The following is a 21,394-nucleotide window of genomic DNA, read 5'->3' as shown; positions in this document are numbered from 1 at the left end:
GTAACGTGCATAATCATACCCACAAGACAATATGTGCGCAAATTAACTGGGATTAAAAGATCTGTTCAGCACTCTGTGATCATCAGTATATGTATATATATATATATATATATATATATATATATATATATATATATATATATATATATATATATATATATATATATATATTTGAAGGGGGTGCTGTGCCCCATTAGAGCTTTATGTCCAGCAATGCCCCTGTTAGGGCCCCCAAATCACAAAATCCGCCCCTGAATATTACTCGAGCAAATTGTCAAAAGTGGTTTCTATCAATTATAGAGCATTGCTTAACTGAAGCCTTTTCTGTCTTTTAAGGAGTTGGAAATGATTATCAACTTTTTTATTAGTTCCAGACTGGACTATTGCAACTCTTGTATTTAGGAGTTTTGCCTACTTGAATTGTACGCCGGCCTGCAGCTGCTTCAAAATGTAAATGTTCAAAAAAAGAGGTGGCAGGGCTTTTTCTGTCACTGCCCCTCGTCTGTGGAATGGTCTACCTTTACATATCAGTTCATGCTCTTCCTTGGGCGCTTTTAAGTCTCATTTTAAAAATCACCTTCTGTTTCTTGCTTTTGACTAATTAATTCATTCATTTTCTTTTCGGCTTAGTCCCCTTTATTAATCTGGGGTCGCCACAGTGGATACAGTGGAATGCCAACTTATCTAGCATATATGTTATACACAGCGGATGCCCTTTCAGCCACCACCTAACCCTGGAAAACACCCATACACTCGTGCATTCACACACTTATACAGCCAATTTAGCTTTTTCAATTCACCTATACCACATTTCTTCAGACTGTGGGGGAAACCCACGCCAACACAGGGAGAACATGCAAACTTGACACATGAATGCTAACTGAACCAGCCGGGACTCGAACCAGCAGTCTTCTTGCTGATAGGCAATCGTGCTATACCCACTGCGCCTCCGTGACGCCCTGATTATAATTATAAATATAGAAATATAGATTTTGTTTGTTGGTTGTTTTGTAAAGCACTTTGGTCAACATCTGTTGTTTTTAAATGTGCTTTATAAATCAATCAATCAAACAAACAAACATTTATTATATTTAATTTTATATTTACTGTTAATTTAAATTGTTAAAATATTACAATTTTTGATGGTGTTTTTCTTACAGGATCAGCACTTTTACATACGATTTATTGTTTCATAAGAGGCCCCACATCATGTGTCTATTTTAAAGACCAAAACAACAATCATTGTCAGTCTACTGCTTTTATTTTCACAATTACACAATTTCTCAGAAATAGGAACGAAAAACACGGGAAAGAAAGAAAATTCCTTTGGGCTACATAAAAAAGTATTAAACTGTCTTTCTAAAACGGCGAATGTGCTTCAAAACTAATCCAGCTGTCTACCTAGATGTCCAAGTCATCGCAGCGCATGCCCATTCATGCGTTCTAAAAAGTGCAGTCTACCTAGGCAGCTCAGTGCGTTTTTGAGACGCCGCCCTTGCAGTTGTCTGTAAAGGGAGGAGGGCAGAGCTGCTCTCAAACTCAGCACACTTCCTGCTCTTGCTGTAGTTCCATCAGTCAGTCAGTGAATCCGTGAGTCCGGCAGCGGGAGTGCAGAGGAGGGATGGCGGAGAAGAGCCCTGACCCGAGCGGCTCCAACGGTCGGCGGTGTCCCGCTCCTTCTCCCGGAGAGAGGCTGCAGCCATCCGGAAGCGGCTCTTCCAAATGGGTTCGTCTGAACGTCGGCGGCACCTACTTTCTAACGACGAGGCAAACGCTGTGTAGAGACCCGAAATCTTTCCTGTACCGCCTGTGCCAGGCCGACCCCGACCTCGACTCTGACAAGGTATTCAAACTAGCTTGATTCACTAGCACGACAATGAGCATTATTTTTCGCTTATATTGGCTCTGAGCAGTTCGGTTAAACCGGGGAAACCCGAAATGACGGCTCTGCGGTGTTCCCCTTCGCTATCTTTATGTTTTTGAATATTTTAGCTTAACGGCTAGCTGATAAAGTTACATTAAACGGAGCCCCCCTTACTAGCTTAGCTTAACCGATAACACTTGGTGTAACGTTAACGTTACTGGGTGAAGTCAACATTAGCTGTAGACCTAAAAATATGGTCAAATATGTATATTTGTTCTTGTTTGAGCATTTCGCGTTAAAATGCATAACCGTACTCCAATACCGTTTCTTATAGGAGTAACGGTAACGTACATGTCACGTTCTAACTGATTAAGTTCCACTAGTGTTGATTTAACAAAACCTTAACTCTTTAAAACGATAACATTACCAATGCTTGCTCGAGTAAACATAAAATATTACAAAGATACTTTATACATGTTTTCATTTACCCCACTGTTTAAAAAAAACTGGGATCTTGAGTTACCAAGTCGGACTAAACTATTGAAATAGTGGTCACAGTTTACATCAAGTCTTTACCATTAATTAATACGACCTAGCAATGAGCATATTTATTTAACATTTTATTTTTAAATGTATAATGTGTACCAACAATGAGCTAACAATGCAGCATAATGTTGCCATTAAGATTGTAAATACTGGAATTTGTATTAATTGTTAATTGTATGTAATGCAACACATATTGTTAAATTTACAGAAAGTCCTTGCATTTTTATAATTGCTCATTTCTTCTGACTGCTGGGTTTCTTTTTTTTATCTTTATAATTTTTGTATTGTAATATGTAGTTGGTTTTTGCCATCCATGAACATGTCTTTGGATGTGAATTGGCAATAATGTGAATAACTAATTTATACATAATAATTTAACAGTGGGCATAAAGCATATGTTTAGGAAAAAAAGTTTTGATCTTTTTAATTTAATAATACATAAAGTAAACAAACCAACAAAAAAGTAATATTTGAAGTTCTGTCAAATGATTAATCACATTAAAAAAAAAGTTCAGATTTATAAAATATATGTGCATACTGCCTGTGTTATAACTATGTCATAACTGTTGTGTAAAATATTTGTGTATGCATCTGAATTATTAGCCCCCATGTTTATTTTTTTTCTGTTTAACGGAGATAATTTTTTTCAACACATTTTTAAACATAATAGTTTTAATAACTCATCTCTAATAACTGATTTATTTAATCTTTGCCATGATGACAGTAAATAATTATTGACTAGATATTTTTCAAGACACTTCTATACAGCTTAAAGTGACATTTAAAGGCTGAACTGGGTTAATTAGGTTAACTAGGCAGGTTAGGGTAATTAGGCAAGTTATTGTATAACAATGGTTTGGTCTGTAGACTATTGAAAAAAAAAATGCTTAAAGGGGGTAATAATTTTGTCCCTAAAATGGATTTAAAAAAAATTCAAAACTGCTTTTATTCTAGCCGAAATAAAACAAATAAGACTTTCTCCAGAAAAAAAAAAAATTATCAGACGTACTGTGAAAATTCCCTTGCTCTGTTAAACATCTGTTAGGAAATATTTAAAAAAGAAAAAAAAATTCAAAAGGGGGCTAATAATTCTGACTTCAACTATGTATAATTTTTTTAAATATATTTAATTTGTACTTTGTACAGCATGTGTGTATTTATACATACACAAATATACACACTACACATGCATATATTATGTAAATACGAACTGTTATCTTGTATGCGATTAATAATTTGACAGCACTGAATATTTTACATTCATCTCATAACATTTATTTTTCATTCTTTGTGATGTAAATGTCATTCTTATGAATGCTTTTTTTATTTTTTCCAATTGCAATAATTGGCTTAATCTTTTTAAAAAATAATAATTGATCTGCAAAACAATTAGCACACAAATAAACTGGTTATATATATATATATATATATATATATATATATATATATATATATATATATATATATATATATATATATATATATATATATATAAATATATATTTATATTTATATTTATATATATTTTCTTCTTCTTCTTCTTCTTCTTCTTCTTCTTATTATTATTATTATTATTATTATTATTATTATTATTATTATTATTTATTATCCTCCAGCATCAGTGTTTTTAATAAATCCTTCAGTTTCTTCCATGTGTCACAAGAAGAAATGGGGTTGCCTGCATGCCTTTAAACTTTTAAAGGTCACTATGCATCATTTATTAGGGCAACGACATTTGAAAGCCGCTAAATAGACAAAGAATTTCTTCTGTCCAAAAATATTTCTTCCAAATTAATTTCCCTATCACAAGGTTGAATTTGCGTGACTTAACTGTAAAGGTCGCTCTCCTGAACGCTTTAATGCGAGCGTGAACGCTGTGGAATAAAGCTGACTTTTCTGACCTCGGTATCGATCTGTGGTAATGATGTTGTGCTGGAGATGGATCAGCGTCCCTATGGGCTCTGCTGCATGTATGTTAAATGTCAGCCACACCTTTTCTTAACAGACACGCTTCTGTATCCATCAACCACTGTTTGCCATTACTTGAAAATTCCTTCGAACAAAGATCCAGAGGCATTGAAGCCAGATTTGGAGCTGCAGAAGGTTTGCATTCATCCTATAGGTTAAAAATAACAAAATATATATTTAATTTTCTAAAAATTGTCACTGCATAATAAATGTTTACTCGCATTGTTTTCTATTCAATCTCAGACTACGGCAGTGATAATGTAGCAGAATGCAAATAGAAAATAGTTTGTGATTTGTAAACATTTTGTAAAACAGAAGTAGTTTAGAGGATGTCATTTCACATGATTAATTTTGTCAGATTACAGAACAAACAGTATGGGTCAATCTGGAATCTGCTGACTGTAAAAAGTCATGTGGTTGTGATTTGCCAGCACATTTATATGACTGGATTGGACAATAATCAGATTCATGGATTGATTTACTCACCTTTGACTTGTTTCAGAATAATAAAGATATTTTAAAGAATGTTGGAAACCTGTAATTATTCACTTTCATAGTATTTGTTAAGGATGGGAATGGTTACAGATTTTCAGCTTTCTTTAACTTATTTTGCGTGCAACAGAAGACTCGCAAACTGGTTTAGAACAAATCAAAGGTGATTCTTAGTTTTTGGGTGAAATATGCCAAACAAGGTCAAATATTTTAAAACATTAGTTAAGACTGTAGGGCTGCTCGATTATGGGAAAATCATAATAACGATTATTTTGGTCATGATTGTAATCACAATTATTCTAAACAAATGTACAGTTGAAGTAAAAATTATTTGCCCTCCTGTTATTTTTTCTTTTTAATAATCATTTTCCCAAATGATGTTTAACAGATTCAGGATTTTCTTTTGCCGCATTTTCTATAATATTTGTTTCTTCTGGAGAAAGTATAATTTGTTTTGTCTTGGGTAGAATAAAAAAAGGTTTACATTTATTTTTTGACCATTTTAAGATCACTATTAATCCGCTTAAGCAATATAAAAAAAACTACAGTTCTACAATGACTTTCCTTATTAACCTAGTTAAGCCTTAAAATGTAATTTTAAGCGGAATATCTTAATAATATGTAGTAAAATACTATTTACTTTCATCATAGCAAAGATAAAATAAATCATTTATTAGAAATGAGTTATTAAATGTGTTATGTTTAAAAATGAGTTGAACAAATCTTACTTCCATTAAACAGAAATTGGGGAGAGAAGGGTCACTTATAATTCAGGAGGGCTAATAATTCTGACTTCAGCTGTATATATATATATATATATATATATATATATATATATATATATATATATATATATATATATATATATATATATATATATATATATATATATATATATACATATACATACAGATACTATGGATGTCAGTGATTGCAGGTTTTCAACATTCTTCAAGATATCTTCTTTTTTGTTTAACAGAAGACAAACTCAAACTATAAATATATTTTTTTGTGATCTGTCCCTTTAATTGATCATGAAATTTATTTAGTTTAACTTAAGGAACCCTTTGAAATGTTTTACTTTATCAAATTTAGTTTTATTCAATGTTAACAGTGAAACATTTAAGATGATTTGTGGCATAATTATTTAAAATAAAGTTTATATTATTAGTAGTTAGGAATGGGTACCAAAACTCTGTACTTTATAGGTATCAGTGCTACATTATAAAAGACAGAAGTATCGATAAGCTTTGATGTTAACGGTTCTGCTATCGATACTGGAGAATTATTGCTGAATAAACATTACTTACAGTAGCATCCCGAGTGGACAGCGACAATGCTCATTGCAACAAAGTATCTTTCAAAAAGGCATTAACTGCAGAACGGCTAATGAAAAGTTTTTGACTGCCTAGCTAATAACGCTAACGTGTTACATCATCCACATTATTATGCCAGCAGTCGATCACCTAAATTAGTATGATATTAATAGTTAAATAAACACACACATTTGTTTACAATGACAACAGTATTTTGTATATACATTAAAAATGTTTTTACATCAGCTGTATTTACAAATATAGCCTATTATTCATAAATATAGCCTAATAATAAACTATGCTTATAGCAAATATAGCCTAATAATGAACTATGCTTATTAAGAAAAAATTTTTTACATTGCAAGATGCTTCAAAACTTCATTAAAACACGGGTAACTCTCAAAACACTGTTAACTCATTTTTGTGAATGCGTTAATGAAAAATCATAAACATTCTCATTTAACTGCATTTTACAACTCAAAGAGGGCATTTTCAACTGCAGGGATTGGAAACACAATAAACCAAGAAAGATCCGACTTCTGTCAGAAAAGGCAAACATGTTGATTTTTCTCCAGAAAGTTTTTTTTTCTCTTCATTTTTTTACAGAAAAAAAAAATATATATTTGTTTTACAATTATTGGTTTTGTTTTATTTTACAATAAAAACGTGATTGTGTAAAGTGTTGTTAATTCTGTTCAAATAGTTTTTTGTATTTTCGGTAAAAGAACACTACAAAAAGTACCAATAAGAGAACTGTTAAAGTACCGAACCGATAAATGGTATCGATAAAATTGATAATACTGTTAATAGCTCAACGATACCCACTGTAATAATAGTAGTGGTATTTTATTTACAGCTGTATTATATAGATGTACATTATTGTGGAGAAACTGATATGAAACAGTATTTTGTATTGTAATAGCGTGTATATTACAATGTAATAACGTGGTTAAAATAATTGAATGTGCTTTATTGCGTATAGTATTTGTTATATTTATAAAATACAAACCTACTGCAAGCTCCACTTTCATAGTCCTCAGTTGTATAAATGATGTTTGTCATGCTAAAATTCTTCAGAGGTCAATACTGTGTTTCTAAAAATGCTGTTTTCTCTTCTAGGATGAAACGGGTGCTTATTTGATAGACCGAGATCCCACTTATTTTGGTCCAGTGCTCAACTATTTGAGACATGGGAAGCTGGTGCTGAACAGAGGCCTGGCAGAGGAAGGTATGACAGGAACTTTAGGATACGTTCAGACATGCTTTAAGATTTTTTCTGTTGTTTAACTGACGGCTAAATTCAGTTTTAACTTGTTTGTTAGCTGTTTTTGTAGTCTGATATGCGGTTTATGGTTTATTATTTAATCAGTGAAATGTTCCCCAGGTGTGCTGGAAGAGGCTGAATTCTACAATATCACTTCACTGATTAAACTGGTCAAAGACAAAATCAGGGAGAGGGATTGTAAGACCGCTCAGGTAAGATGATTTTATTTTATTTATTTAAATGTACTCTTTTTCAACCATATTTTCTAACTTATTTTATCCTTTTGAGGTGATCTTTAACACTGTTAATCCAAAAACAGTTTTAGGGTCTTTAGCCCAAAAATAAATTGTACAAGTTTAATATCATTTATAACAGTATTATGATTTTTCTCCCAAAAAATTAAAAATAAATAAATAACTATAGAAGCTGACATAATGTTAAACAAACAAATGAGAAATAATATGATGCTCTGCTCTTCTTTTAAGTGAAAATCTCCTGTTACTTCCTCTTTTCACGCTGTTGAGGTCACACGTCTATATATAAACAGTAAAAAGATGCTAAGTAGTAGGGCTTGGCAATTCAGCAAATTTACAATTCACTAATTTACATGTTACTATTTGGGTTTGCCTTTTTATCTTGGACTTTGTTTTGAATGAAGCACATTTGCAAGAGACGACGTTTTGGTTTGGAGTTTGCACCTAGGTAGATGTTCAAGTAATGCCTTTGTAATTTGTGTTTAGTAATTGTATGTTCTGCTGGGCGATGTGAAAAATCTTATATCACAATAAAAGTCATCTCATATACTGATAACAATATATCATAATATATTCAATCATGTAATATTGACCACATATAAAATACTTTTTAAAGTATATACTCACGTTTGTACTCCTTCATATGTGATTATTTTTTTTAACTTTGGGCAAATGTTTGATGTAGGAATGTAGAAATCTAAAATCAGTTGTAATAAAAAATATAATAATAATAATGCATAATAAATATTTGCATTTCTAACATAAAATATTGATTATATAAAATGCCAAAAATTTTACTTTTAAGCTTGACAGGGTTTCTGTGGTTTCATAAAATCCAAATTTTAAAATCCTTAATTTACTGAAATATTGTGTTGTAGGTCTTAACTTTCCTTTGTTCCTGAATTGCTATCCAATCTGGCCAACACCCATACAATCTATCCATCTCTGGACAAACTGTTGTGCATAGATTTAGTTTATTAGAGTTTTTAAACTTTTAAAACATTTGTTCATTTTGATTTTTAACTTTAAAAAAAGTTTATTGGAAAAACAGTGTAAAGATAAAAAGTATAGCTTGCTTGTTTTTACAGTCTTTCAGATGTTTTGCTTAAAAATATGTAAAATATTTGATTTTATATTATTAATTTTAGTATTGTATTAAATTATTATATTTTTTGATGGGTCTAATTTGAAATTCCTTTTGAGTCTAGCCCTTTATGAGTCTAAAACTTGATTCTGAATGGTCTCAAATGTCTTAACTTTTTGCTTGAGACTTCTTCATCATGCTGTTGATGCATAATTCCTGCCTGCATTTAGAATTTGCTCATCCAAATAATGAAACATTATTACCAGGGATCGATGCTAAGGATTTCTTCTAGTGGCCTGGTTGGGCCAGTGGTAAAGATTTTTACCTGCCTTGCCAAAGGTTGAAGGTCCCAGATCACCAGTTGAAGCAACAGAAATCTTCTTAAAGTGAAATTAAACCAGATTAGTAGAGTGTAGCATTACACTAGTGTATTTCATAAAAAAGAATATTTTATACAGTTTTTCTGTACTCGCATTCATAGCTTCAAGTCAGTAATCCAAAACAGTCCATCTCAAAAAGGTTAAGATTAAGACAATACTCTGATTAAGAGTCGACCATGTAAACAGCAATTTTTTATTACCTTAATCCAAATAAAGTCATAATCAAACTAATCAGAAATTGAAATGAGGCATGTGGACTGTCTTTTTTAGTGGCATTATTGAAGTGCAGTACAGACATGCAAACACCGCAATGAAACTATTTTCGTCGCATTTTGTTACAGGATATTCCACACACTCTCACACACACATGCTAGTTTGACACTATTTTCTGCACCTATCGAGTCAGTGAAGGACCACAGATACCCGCATTGCAAAATGCAGTTTTTTTTTTTTTATTTTTTTATTTTTTATGTTTTTAGCCATTTGAATTCAATTTAAAAACAACACCCTTCCATCAGTCCTTACCTCATATTCTTAACCAGTACCTCAGTTTGTCACAGGGGCATGCATAAAATGTTCTTGATTGAAAGTGAAACTGGCAAAATGTTTTTAAAGTCGAAGAATTAAAAATGAAACGACCAAAATTACGTGAAACATGGACAGCATGGTGACGCAATGACGTTAATAGAATTGTGTGCTATAACATCTAACACAGGATCATGAAAGGAACATCCAAAAAGCAACTCATGTAAACACCTCAATCATATTCTTGTCTTATTCAGATTAAGGCAAATAATTTGGATAAGGATGTCCATGTAAATGGAGTCATAGTTGACCTGATTTTAATATGAGCACTCTAGCACTCTAGTACAATTTCCTGATGAGCGACATCATGCACACGCACACTGCATGTTAGCCATGCCCACTTATTTACATGTCACGGTATACACGGGGGAAAAATCTGTTACGGTTGACAGATATTTTTTTGGTAATGTTATATACAGCCAGTCCTAAAAGCCAGTTTTGCATAAATTGGGTAGTTTTTTTTTTTGCCTATTTCTTTAGGAGACAACATTTACACATTTGTTCTTTCTGTAGAATTTGACGCAATAAATGATCAAAATGTCTTTGTTAGATCTGCAGATCTGTCTTTTGCATGGGATTTGTCTTACACTGCATTTCCAGGTCTTGTCAAAATGCTCCCGCTGTATCCCATGACAAATGTGTCCTCTGAATCTGCCATCTCAGCACCTCCGTCTGATGACATCTGTGGGTCTGCAGGAGTGCCCGAATCATTTCACAGCTAAATTACAGCACTGTCAAGAAGAAAAGTTGTGCCATGCTGCTTTTTCATAGTTGTTTTTTTTTTGTTGTTGTTGTTTTTTTAGCTTCCAGTAAAGCACGTCTACAGAGTCCTGCAGTGTCAGGAGGAGGAACTGACTCAGATGGTCTCCACCATGTCAGATGGCTGGAAGTTTGAACAGGTGATTAGAAATACAATGGAGTATTGGATTACACTGTTTCACAGTTTGTCATATGATAGATGATCATGTGTTATATAGAGATGAGGAAATCAGCTTCCATGAAACGAATGAAGCACAACAGTCTTAAACACTGATGATAAAACATATTTTTGAGCAGTAAATTGACATATTAGAATGCTAACCCTGGTTGCGGCTGGAAATCTCTGGGAAATATTTTACATAATATCCTTTCATATTTATTGGCTTATTTTCAGTTGGATGCCCTGTATAATTGCAATCCCCAAAAATTCAAGAATTGTGTTGATTCAGCTCATTTAAAGTAATTTTAACAAGAAGCCAAAAACCGAATTATTTTAGGGTTTAAAAGTTTTAGCTCAATCTTTTCGTGTTTATTAGCTGTAGTTCAGTCAGGCACCATATATAATTTGGATACAAGCTATTAATTGTGTGTTTAATATAATGACCTATTTATTCTGTGCTGGTGAACAAAGTGTGATGGCATTCAGCTTACAGTGTGGACAGACTGCGGTCATTAGTTGTAGACAGTGTGTAACAGCCATAATTAATACACTGTTCCTTTTAAATGTCACGGTTTAACCATCTGTGATCCTAAAGCCAGTGGTTTGAGTAGGTGCCTCTGCTATTTTCAGTGGTTAGATGTTACTTACAGAGTCAAATTTTGGGGATGCTAATTTTACTATGATTCACCAGTTTGCAAAACATTCTGCTTGCATCTGTTCTTTGAATGTGCTTTTTCTTTCTCTTTGTATAGACAGCAACCATCTAATTAGAATCCAGAGCTAAACCTAGAGTGAGTGGCGTTTGCTGTTAAATGAAAGGTATACAGTGTTGAATTGAGCAGCGCAGGAGGGTTTTCCCTGGTGCAGTGAGTGAGTTGTATGCACTTCTGACCTGCATTTGGCTCGTCTACAAGTGTAGCCTTACATGGGCAGCTGGAAGGTGACAGAATGTCAGGCATTTCGCTCGAATGCACCTTTTAAAATGCTGTGTATAGAAAGCGTAGAAGATAAAATCTAGTTAACAATTGTAGGATGATAATATCTGTCGTGAAATGCCTTTGTTTTAAAATATTATTTTTTTTCTAGTCAATTTAAATTTGATTATGCAATTTTTTTTTTGTTGCGATTTTATTAATAAGTTTTTATCTCTGTATATATTGTTATGATGATTTTGACCTAAGCTGCAAGAAAGTTACATTAACGAGTATAACAAAACGTGTATATATATATATATATATATAATTGAAGTCAGAATTATTAACCCCCCTGAATTATTAGCGCCCTGTTTATTTTTCCCCCAGTTTCTGTTTAACGGAGAGATGATTTTTCCAATACATTTCTAAACATAATAGTTTTAATAACTCCTTTCTAATAACTGATTTATTTTATCTTTGCCATGATGACAGTAAATAATATTTGACTAGATCTTTTTCAAGACACTTCTATACAGCTTAATATAACATTTTAAAGGGTTAATTAGGTTAACTAGACAGGTTAGAGTAATTTGGCAATTTGTTGTATAACGATGGTTTCTTCTGTAGACAGTCAGAAAAAAATAGCTTAAAGGGGCCAATAATTTTGACCCTAAAATCGATCATAAAAAATGAAAAACTACTTTTATTCTAGTCAAAATAAAACAAATAAGACTTTCTCCAAAAGAAAAAAAAAATATCAGAAATACTGTGAAAATTTTCTTTCCCTGTTAAACATAATTTTGGAAATATTTAAAAAAGAAAAAAAAATCAAAGGAGGACCAATAATTCTGACTTCTACTGTATGTATCTTTGGAGAAAGTCTTATTTGTTTTATTTCGGCTAGAATAAAAGTTTTTTTTTAATTTTTTAAAAATCATTGTAAGGTCAAAATTATTAGCCCCTTTAAGCTATATATTTTTTGCGATAGTCTACAGAACAAACCAATAACTTATACAATAACTTGACTAATTACCCTAACCTGCCTAATTAACCTAGTTAAGCCTTTAAATGTCACTTTAAGCTGTATAGAAGTGTCTTGAAGAATATGTAGGCAAATATTATTTACTGTCATCATGACAAAGATAAAATAAATCAGTTATTAGAAATGAATTAATAAAACTATTATGTTTAGAAATGTGTTGAAAAAATCTTCTCTCCATTAAACAGACCAATCAGAGCAATCAAGTATTTCAAAAAAGTACTTTACAGAAAAGTCTGATTAGTTGATGGATTTAAATAAACAGTTAAGGCAGATATGTAAAACAGTTACTGTGAATATTAGTTTAAAAAATATTATTTTAATAGTTTTCAATAAATTATGTATTTTTGTTATTAAGCCCATTTATTATAATTATTATAACTTGTAATCAGATTGCAACTTTTTTTTTTTTTTACATCATCTAAGATTAATACAAGTATTTGTTGTTGTTCAACTATCAGAACCTTATTGCTATACTGTATATCAATCAATATTTCAGCATCTAGTATGCCAAATGAATTTGAAAATGTTAATGCTTAAAGTAACTAAGTCTCTAAGCATGTGGCACTGTTATGAACATCATTGCACGTATAACATGACCATTTAAAAAGCACACTAAAAGTTTATATACTAAATACTTATTCACAGTATTTTGAAGTGCACAATATATCAGTACTGATATATAAATCGTATTAGTGTATGTCTATTTTAAGCAAAAATAACTGAATAATTATTAAACAAAGAAATGATTATGCGTTATAATTATCCACTTCAGCATGTATACTTTTATTGTGTTATTACTCCGATATTTTTGCTTAGCGAGTGCAGTCTATAATGTTTTAGGGGCTTTAAATGAAATATTTTTTAAATATGAATCAATCCAAAGTTGTAAAGTTTTTTTTTTTTAATCAAAAGTAAACCTAAAAAAATAATATTATTGTTATTATTATCATCCTCATTATTATTATTTATCTATTTTATCTTATGTATTGTATATGCTGTTTTTTAAATGTGAATCCTTCCAAAATTTAACAGTTTTTCTATCAAAAGTAAACCTTAAAATATTTTTGTTTGTGTTGTTATTATTATGTATGTATGTATTTTATTGTATGTGCTATTTATTACTGTTGATGACTTATTTTTATAATTATGGAAAATTATATTTTTAAGATGTGGTAAACCTAAACTTTTTTTTTTTTTTTTGCCATGACAGCCAGAGAAGCTGATATGGAAATAAACTCAAAGCTCTCTGTATCATGTTTAGATCACCTAACCATCTAAGTTCATGTAAAAGCAATGGAAACTTTTTTGCAAGATTGCTTTTATTTGAATAGCAGGATGCACATTGTTTGCTTGCTATTTTTGCATATTGGTTTTCTTGCGGTGGCAGGGTCAGGCACAGAAACGCGCTTGGGGCGTTCGAGGGACAAGCTGTAATTTGTGGTTTAATGGGGATGTTCGAGGCTCAGATATGTTAATCTGCAGTCAGTGGCAGGTGTGAGGAAGCGTCTGTGGTTCAGCATCCTGTGCTGAGTGAGGCGTTTAAAGTAATGTCTGCTGGTTCAGTCTAATCAGCAAAGAGACCGAGGCATCAGAATTCAAGTGGAGTTAAATGGTCACCTTTGTGAAACTCTGACGGTCTGACTCTTAGTCCAAACCAAATGTTGATTGCGAATAATTTGTGATTTTGTTCATATTTCTTGTGTACTTGACCTTTTGTCTTGTGCTTGGTATTAACAAACCATCTATTCCACCCAACATAATGCAAAATATAATCAAATTAAGCTGTAAATCAGCTGAAATCAGCATATTTCATTGTTAAAATTCTTGTACAGTAATGATAATTTGTAATGTTTACAAGTTTAGAACACTGCCACAAGATTAGTTACTTAAAGCAAAAAAGTCAAAGTCCGAAATAGTCTTAACAGTGTCACTAAAACTGCCCCTAATCATACCCTTATTGTACCCTTAAGCCTAGTTATAATGCTTAATCAAACCTAAACTGTATCCCATGTCAATAACAACGACATTGTTTTGCAATACAACATAAACCATAGAGTACATTGTGGCTTACAGTCTTATTTTAATCTTTTATTTAAATGGTAAAATATACTTAATATAAAGTGAAACTTTGTTTTTTATATATATAATTTAATTAAAATATAGCTTGGAAATATTTTTGAGAGTTTTGAATTAGATTGTCAGTGGTTTGAAAAAAAAAAAAAACACTATTTTGGAAATAAGGTCATTTTACAAGACCCCTAAAGTTGTCTTAATTTCTGGCTGTGGTAATAGCATTGTTTTAGCTTAGCTTAACTTAGCATAAATCATGCATTCGGATTAGACCGTGAGCATCTCTGTCTAATTAAATTGTCGTTTAATAATGTAAAGTAAAACAAAATGTAAACTGCCATTAACCAATCAAACCTAATCATAATGCTTAATCAAACCTAAACTGTATCCCATGTCAATAATACAACATTGTTTTGCAATGCAACATAAACAATAAAGTAAATTGTGCCTCATGGTCTTATTTTTATCATGTATTTAAGTGGTTAAATATACTAAATAAAAAGTTGGACCTATTTATTTTTTTATATTTTGTGATAAAATACAGCTTGGAAATAATTTTGAAGGTTTTGAATTAGATTGTCCTGCATGGAAGTCAGTGGTTTTTAAAGAAACACTCCACTAATTTGAAAATAAGCTCATCTTACAAGACCCCTATAGTTGAGTTTTACCATTTTTTCATATATACATTCAGCCAATCTCTGGGTGTGGTAAGTGCACTTTTACCTTAGCTTAGTATAGCATAAATCATTGATTCGGATTAGACCGTTAGCATCTCTCTCAAAATATTCTAAAAAAGAAGTTTTGATCATTTTCATATTTAAAGCTTGGCTCTTCTGTTTTGGCTTTGTGTATTTAGACCGGCCAGGAACTATACTCTTATTTTGGTGTTGTAATCAAGGAAATTCACTGCAGTACCATGGTTGCTCCAAGCACAGTGTTCTTACAGTACAGTGATATACTGTTTCTTAGCTGGAAACTATTTTCTGATGCTGCATAATATTGTGCCATGCAACCTCCATGGTACAACACGAAAGTTACTTGAATATTATGCCAGAATGAGAGTATAATTCCTAGCCATATCAGTGTAAAAAAAAAAAAAAAAAAAATTGTGTTACTCCTAGTTCCCAACGTAACTAGAAGAGTCAACCTTTAAATAGGAAAATTGTCAAATTTTCAAATTGGCAACAAACTATTTTGTAGCTAATGTTCTAATCTGATTCAGTGATTTATGCTACACTAAGCTATAATTACTCCCTCCAGACCTGGAAATCGGCTGAATGGAGTCAAAAATATTGAAACTCAACCATTTGGGTAGTTGTAAAATGAGCATTTTTCTAAAAAAATAAAGTTCCTTTAAGTCAGAGATGCCCAAAGTAGGGCCTGCGGGCCAAAGTTGGCCCATTGTAACCTTTGATGTGGTCCACCATCCCATCTGAGAGGAGAAGTGAGTACTAATTTGACGCAACCTTTTTCGTTTGTTTTATTGCTGAGCTACTAAAAAACAACTGAAATTAAATGTTTCAATTAAATGTTGTAAATTCATTCATTCATTTTATTTTCGGCTTAGTCCCTTTATTAATCTGGGTTCGCCACAGCGGAATAAACCGCCAACTTATCCAGCATATGTATTACGGAGTGGATACCCTTCCAGCTGCAACCCACCTCTGGAAAACACCCATACACTCCCATTCACACACGTACACTACGGCCAATTTAGCTTACCCAATTCACCTGTACGGCATGTCTTTGGACTGTCGGGAAAACCTGAGCACCTGAGGGAAACCCACGCCAACACCGGTCAAAACTGACTTAGCTGAGGCTCGAACCAGCGACCTTCTTGCTGTGAGGTGACCGAGCTACCCACTGCGCCACCATTCAGCCCAAATGTTTTAAATTAATCAGATTTTGTAAAATACTGATTGTTTTGCTTTTATTGTAATATGTTCATTATTAGATGTAAAAAAAAAAAGAATACAGTCAATTTCTAAACACTGTTAAATAAACTAAGAAATTACCCATAGCAGCTATATTTACCTTCAGCCCACTAGCCTCAATCAAGTTTGGTTTTTGGCCCTTCATAAGAAATAGTTTAAGCACCCCTGCTTTAAGTAGAGCATCCAGTGTTTGGCCTCTGTTTCTTACAAATACAATTACTCATGATTAACAGCTACATATATAAACATTGAAAAAAATTGTGGATTCGTTCATATTTCCTGAACAAACAGTCATCCAATCAGCTGACTTTGAAACGCTGTCGTCATGTGTTTTCCTCTCTTTCTCTCTCTCTTCTGGCCAGCTGGTGAGCATCGGCTCTTCATACAACTACGGAAACGAGGATCAGGCCGAGTTCCTCTGCGTGGTCTCCAAGGAGCTGCACAATCAGTCATACGGCACAAACAGCGAGCCCAGTGAAAAGGCCAAGGTGAGGCTCTTCTTCTCCCTCGTGCACCCACAGAAATAGTCACTTACGCACACATCGTAAGAAAAAAAATAAAAATCCCACAGCTCCAGTCTTCACATGATCACATGGCATAACAGCAGTCAAAGAGAGCCGATTAACCACATCAAATGTTTTGTTCTTTCCTGCATGCCATGCGCACTGAGGATGTGGAAATAATGTTTTCTTTTTTTTTTTCTCTTTCTTGGTGAGGCATCATTTACATATCACTTAAGCTGATAATTAGGTCTCTGCTGAATGCTGAAGAGTCGCACTCTCTCTCTCTTTCTCTCTCTCTCACCCGAATCTCTCAGTTTGACGCTTGCTAGATATTAGAAAGCCCTAGATTTATGGCCTCAGCTCATTGAAGGCTTGCTTTCCTACTGGTAGATAAAGCTTAATATTTAATGCGCTCTCATCAGTTGCTGCAGCCACGAGTTTTAATCACAAAAATGCCTTCGTTTGACTTTGTTCCAGCAGTTTTCTGACAGGGTGGTAATGCAGGTTCGGGTCAACAGGGGCTTGTGTTGTAATAAACACGCTGGGATGATTTCATCAAGGCATTGTTGTGCGCTTCCTGTGAAGTTCACACAATCACTTATCCAAATATAAGCGAAGGGCTCACGTTTAGGGCTGGGTCATTTAGTGTACAAATAAAAAAAGTACATGTTTTAGTATTTATTATGTGCTCCGCAGTGGCGTATGGCTACACATATAAAAGTATTATTTTTAAAATATTCATTTATTTATTTTTTTTTATTAAGGGAACATGCATGCCTCTAACAATGTAAATTTCAGAGAGGTAAAATAGTTGTAATAGATAATAAATCTAACACATTTCCACACATTTTTGTTGTATCATAGATCACAAATATATTCAATATATTTATTGTAAAATATACACCCACTGGCCACTTTATTAGGTACAACTGCCTGTTGATACAAGTTTGTAATCAGCCAATTGCATGGCAGCAACTCAATTCATTTAGGCATGTAGACATGGTCAAGATGATCTGCTGTAGTTCAAACCGAGCATCAGAATGGGGAAGAAAGATGATTTAAGTGACTTTAAACATGGCATGTCTGTTGGTGCCAGACGGGCTGGTCTGAGTATTTCAGAAACTGCTGATCTACTGGTATTTTCACACACAACCATCTCTAGGGTTTACAGAGAATTGTCCAAAAAAAAAATATATATATACAGTCCGTGGCAGTTCTGTGGGCTCAAATGCCTTGTTGGTGCAAGAGGTCAGAGGAGAATGGCCAGACAGCTTCCAGCTGAGAGATAGGCAACAGTTGCTCAAATAACCACTCATTACAACTGAGGTATGCAGAAGAGCATCTCTGAACGCACAACACGTCCAACCAAGAGCAGAAGAAGACCACACAGGGTGCCACTCCTCTGTCAGCTAAGAACAAGACACTGAGGCTAAAATTCACTCAGGCTCACCAAAATTGGACGTTAAAAGATTGGAAAAATGTTGTCTGGTCTGATGAGTCTTGATTTCTTCTGCAACATTCAGATGGTTGGGTCAAAATTTGGCATCAACAACATGAAAGCATGGATCCATCCTGCCTTGCATCAACAGTTCAGGCTGGTGGTAGTGATGTAATGGTGTGGCTGATATTTTCTTGGCACAGTTTGGGCCCATTAATACCAATTAAGCATAGTGCCAATGCCACAGCCTACCTGAGTATTGTTGCTGACTATGTCCATCCCTTTATGACCACAGTGTACTATCTTCTGATGGCTACTTACAGCAGGATAATGCACCATATCATAAAGCGCGAATCATCTCAGACTGGTCTCTTGAACATGACAATAAGTTCACTGTACTCAAATGGCCTCTATGGTCACCAGATCTCAATACAATTGAGCACCTTTGGGAAGTGGTGGAACAAGAGATTCACATCATGGATGTGCAGACCAACAAATCTGCAGCAACTGTTTGATGCTATTATGTCAATATGGACCAAAATCTCTGAGGAATATTTCCAGTACCTTGTTGAATCTGTGCCACAAAGGATTTAAGGGCTGATCACACCAAACACGATTTTTTATGAAGAAGTCTCTTCTTCATCTTCAAAAGTCTCCGTAGTCATCTTGACAATACAAACATTGCAGGAACCTTAACGGAAATCCCGCCTTTGCTTTCATTTAATTGGAGAAAAAAAAGACGCAAGACACGTAACACACTCTTTTCGCTCAGTTGACTTTTTTAACTGCGAGTGCACGGTGCATAAGGGTAAAAACTTTAGCCACAGCAGACGCTTTAAACGCAAGGTGCGCAGGGATGCATAAGCAGTGCGCAAAACGCTCACGGCCGTTAGTAAACCATTCAAGAAAAACGCCCCTCAGCGCATAAGGCGCGTTCGATGTGATCAACTTCTAAGGCAGTTCTAAAGGCAAAAGGAGGACAAACTTGGTAATAATAATGTGTACCTAATAAAGTGGCCGGTTAGTGTATATAAAACATTTATAAAAACAATTATTTACATCTTTTTTTAATAGTTGTGTGTTTTGTTAAAAACATACGTTTTGCTTTATCTAAACTACTATTTATTTTAATTTAAATGGGAATGTCAATTTGAGCAGTTCATTTCATAAAACAAACAAAAAAAGTATGCCATGTTTTCAGAAAGGTTTATATTCATTTTAGACCACACTGTGATGTTAAGAAATCAGTTTTTCTGGAGGAAAAAATCTCTGAATATTTTCATTTATGTTTTATATTACAAGACCATTAATTGTAAAAAAAAAAAAAAAAAAACAGTATGATTTAACTCTAATCCATACCTAATAAATTCAGAGCAATTTCCATGCATCTTACAATTTATTCCATAGATCTATGTGTGATTTATGCAATTAAATCAGATAAATAATAATAGCTTTTTATATATGCAGCATTATTTATGTAGCGATTATAAAACTATTTCATGAACAATTATAACAGATACTATGGAGATACTTCAGTGAACATCTGCAAGTTCACTCACAACCAATTATGTCTCTTTAGTGCTGAATTATAAATCCTGTATTGAATAATTGAGTAGCTTCTATTTTATCCTGCCATCCTGACTTTTACCCATCCCATCCATTAACAGTTGTTTCTGTCTTGCAGATTCTTCAAGAACAAGGCTCTCGAATGTGAAACAGCTCGTGTTTTATGGCCTCGGGATCTCCTGCAGTTGCCGGGCAAAAAAAAAAAAAAAAACAACAACCCACCACCATATCACACTGAGAGAGAATATTCAAGTCAAGCGGAATGACAACCTATTTGGAATGGATGTTCTGTTTTGTTTTGTTTTAGATGAAATGACACTTGTTTGTGCCTGCACAGCTTGACCGGACTGTTTATTTCTTGACATTGGCGGATCGTTTCCGAAACGTTATTTTTGTCTGGAAGGTAGGAATATGCATGTCATTTAGTAAGGCTCAATCACGTCTGGTCCAATCATGTTTACTCAGGGTCTCTTTATCGGCTTTCACAAAATGTTTATCATGCCGTTTGTGGTCCAATGAGCAATTTTGTCCGAAAAAAAGGAAAATATTTACAAATGTATAGTATGCCGGAAAGTTAAACCTCATCGTTTAAAATCGTAATTATGAGAGTTGAGTTTAAAAAAAAGAAAAGAAAAGAAAGAAAAAAAAAGTATTTTGAGATTTCTTTATAAATAGTGGCTTGCGTGTACTGGTGAGGGGTTGGTGGGTTTTTATAGCAAAGATTTGTTTTGGCATGTTGGTAATAACAGATAAGACTGATCTTTTTTTCCTTCTATTGCATAGTGTTAGTTATGCCAGAAGGGTGAACAGTCTTCAACAGTTTGCCTCAAAGCTTCCTCCCGTTTGGTGAGGTTTGACTGTTGCTGCCTTGAATTGGCTGATGAGAACAGAAAATGTTTGTCTTCCATCCCCACGTGTTCATTCCACATGGACTCTGCTTAAACTGGAACTATTTTAAATGCCTTTTTTTTTTGTGGGGGAAGGGTTGAAAAACAAAACACCTGACACTGTTGACTAATGAAACGTGTTCAATTTGCAACAGATGGTTTTGGTTAATTGGAGAGCATTCACGGGTTGTTTCGCCGCTTCATTTAATCATCCTCGTGTCATTCCATGACCTGAAGACATTTTGTTGATGTTCTGTAGATCACTGAAGAAGAACAGCTGAAACTGGTCCTTTGTGAGAAATACAATGCACGGTCCTAAAAACAGGATGCAGATAAAACAAAGTTAAAGTCATTAAGCAAAAAAAAAA

The 21,394-nt window shown here is 33.5% G+C and overlaps 1 protein-coding gene across 4 annotated transcripts; it reads left to right on the top strand.

Moving 5' to 3' along the window:
- The first annotated feature begins 1,562 nt into the window (after nt 1-1,562).
- On the top strand, nt 1,563-21,394 carry kctd5a (potassium channel tetramerization domain containing 5a). Of its 4 annotated transcripts, NM_207049.1 has the most exon segments (6): nt 1,590-1,843; nt 7,306-7,414; nt 7,571-7,662; nt 10,557-10,652; nt 16,995-17,120; nt 20,258-21,394. In NM_207049.1, coding segments are annotated over 6 exon segments (675 nt in total). In that variant the 5' UTR covers nt 1,590-1,621; the 3' UTR covers nt 20,288-21,394.

This window comes from Danio rerio, chromosome 3 (genome assembly GCF_052040795.2).
Source record: "Danio rerio strain M-AB ecotype USA chromosome 3, GRCz13ab, whole genome shotgun sequence".
NCBI classification, from domain to species: Eukaryota; Metazoa; Chordata; class Actinopteri; order Cypriniformes; family Danionidae; genus Danio; species Danio rerio.
Note: the sequence above shows the minus strand (reverse complement) of the source record. Positions and strands in the feature narration are given on the sequence as shown.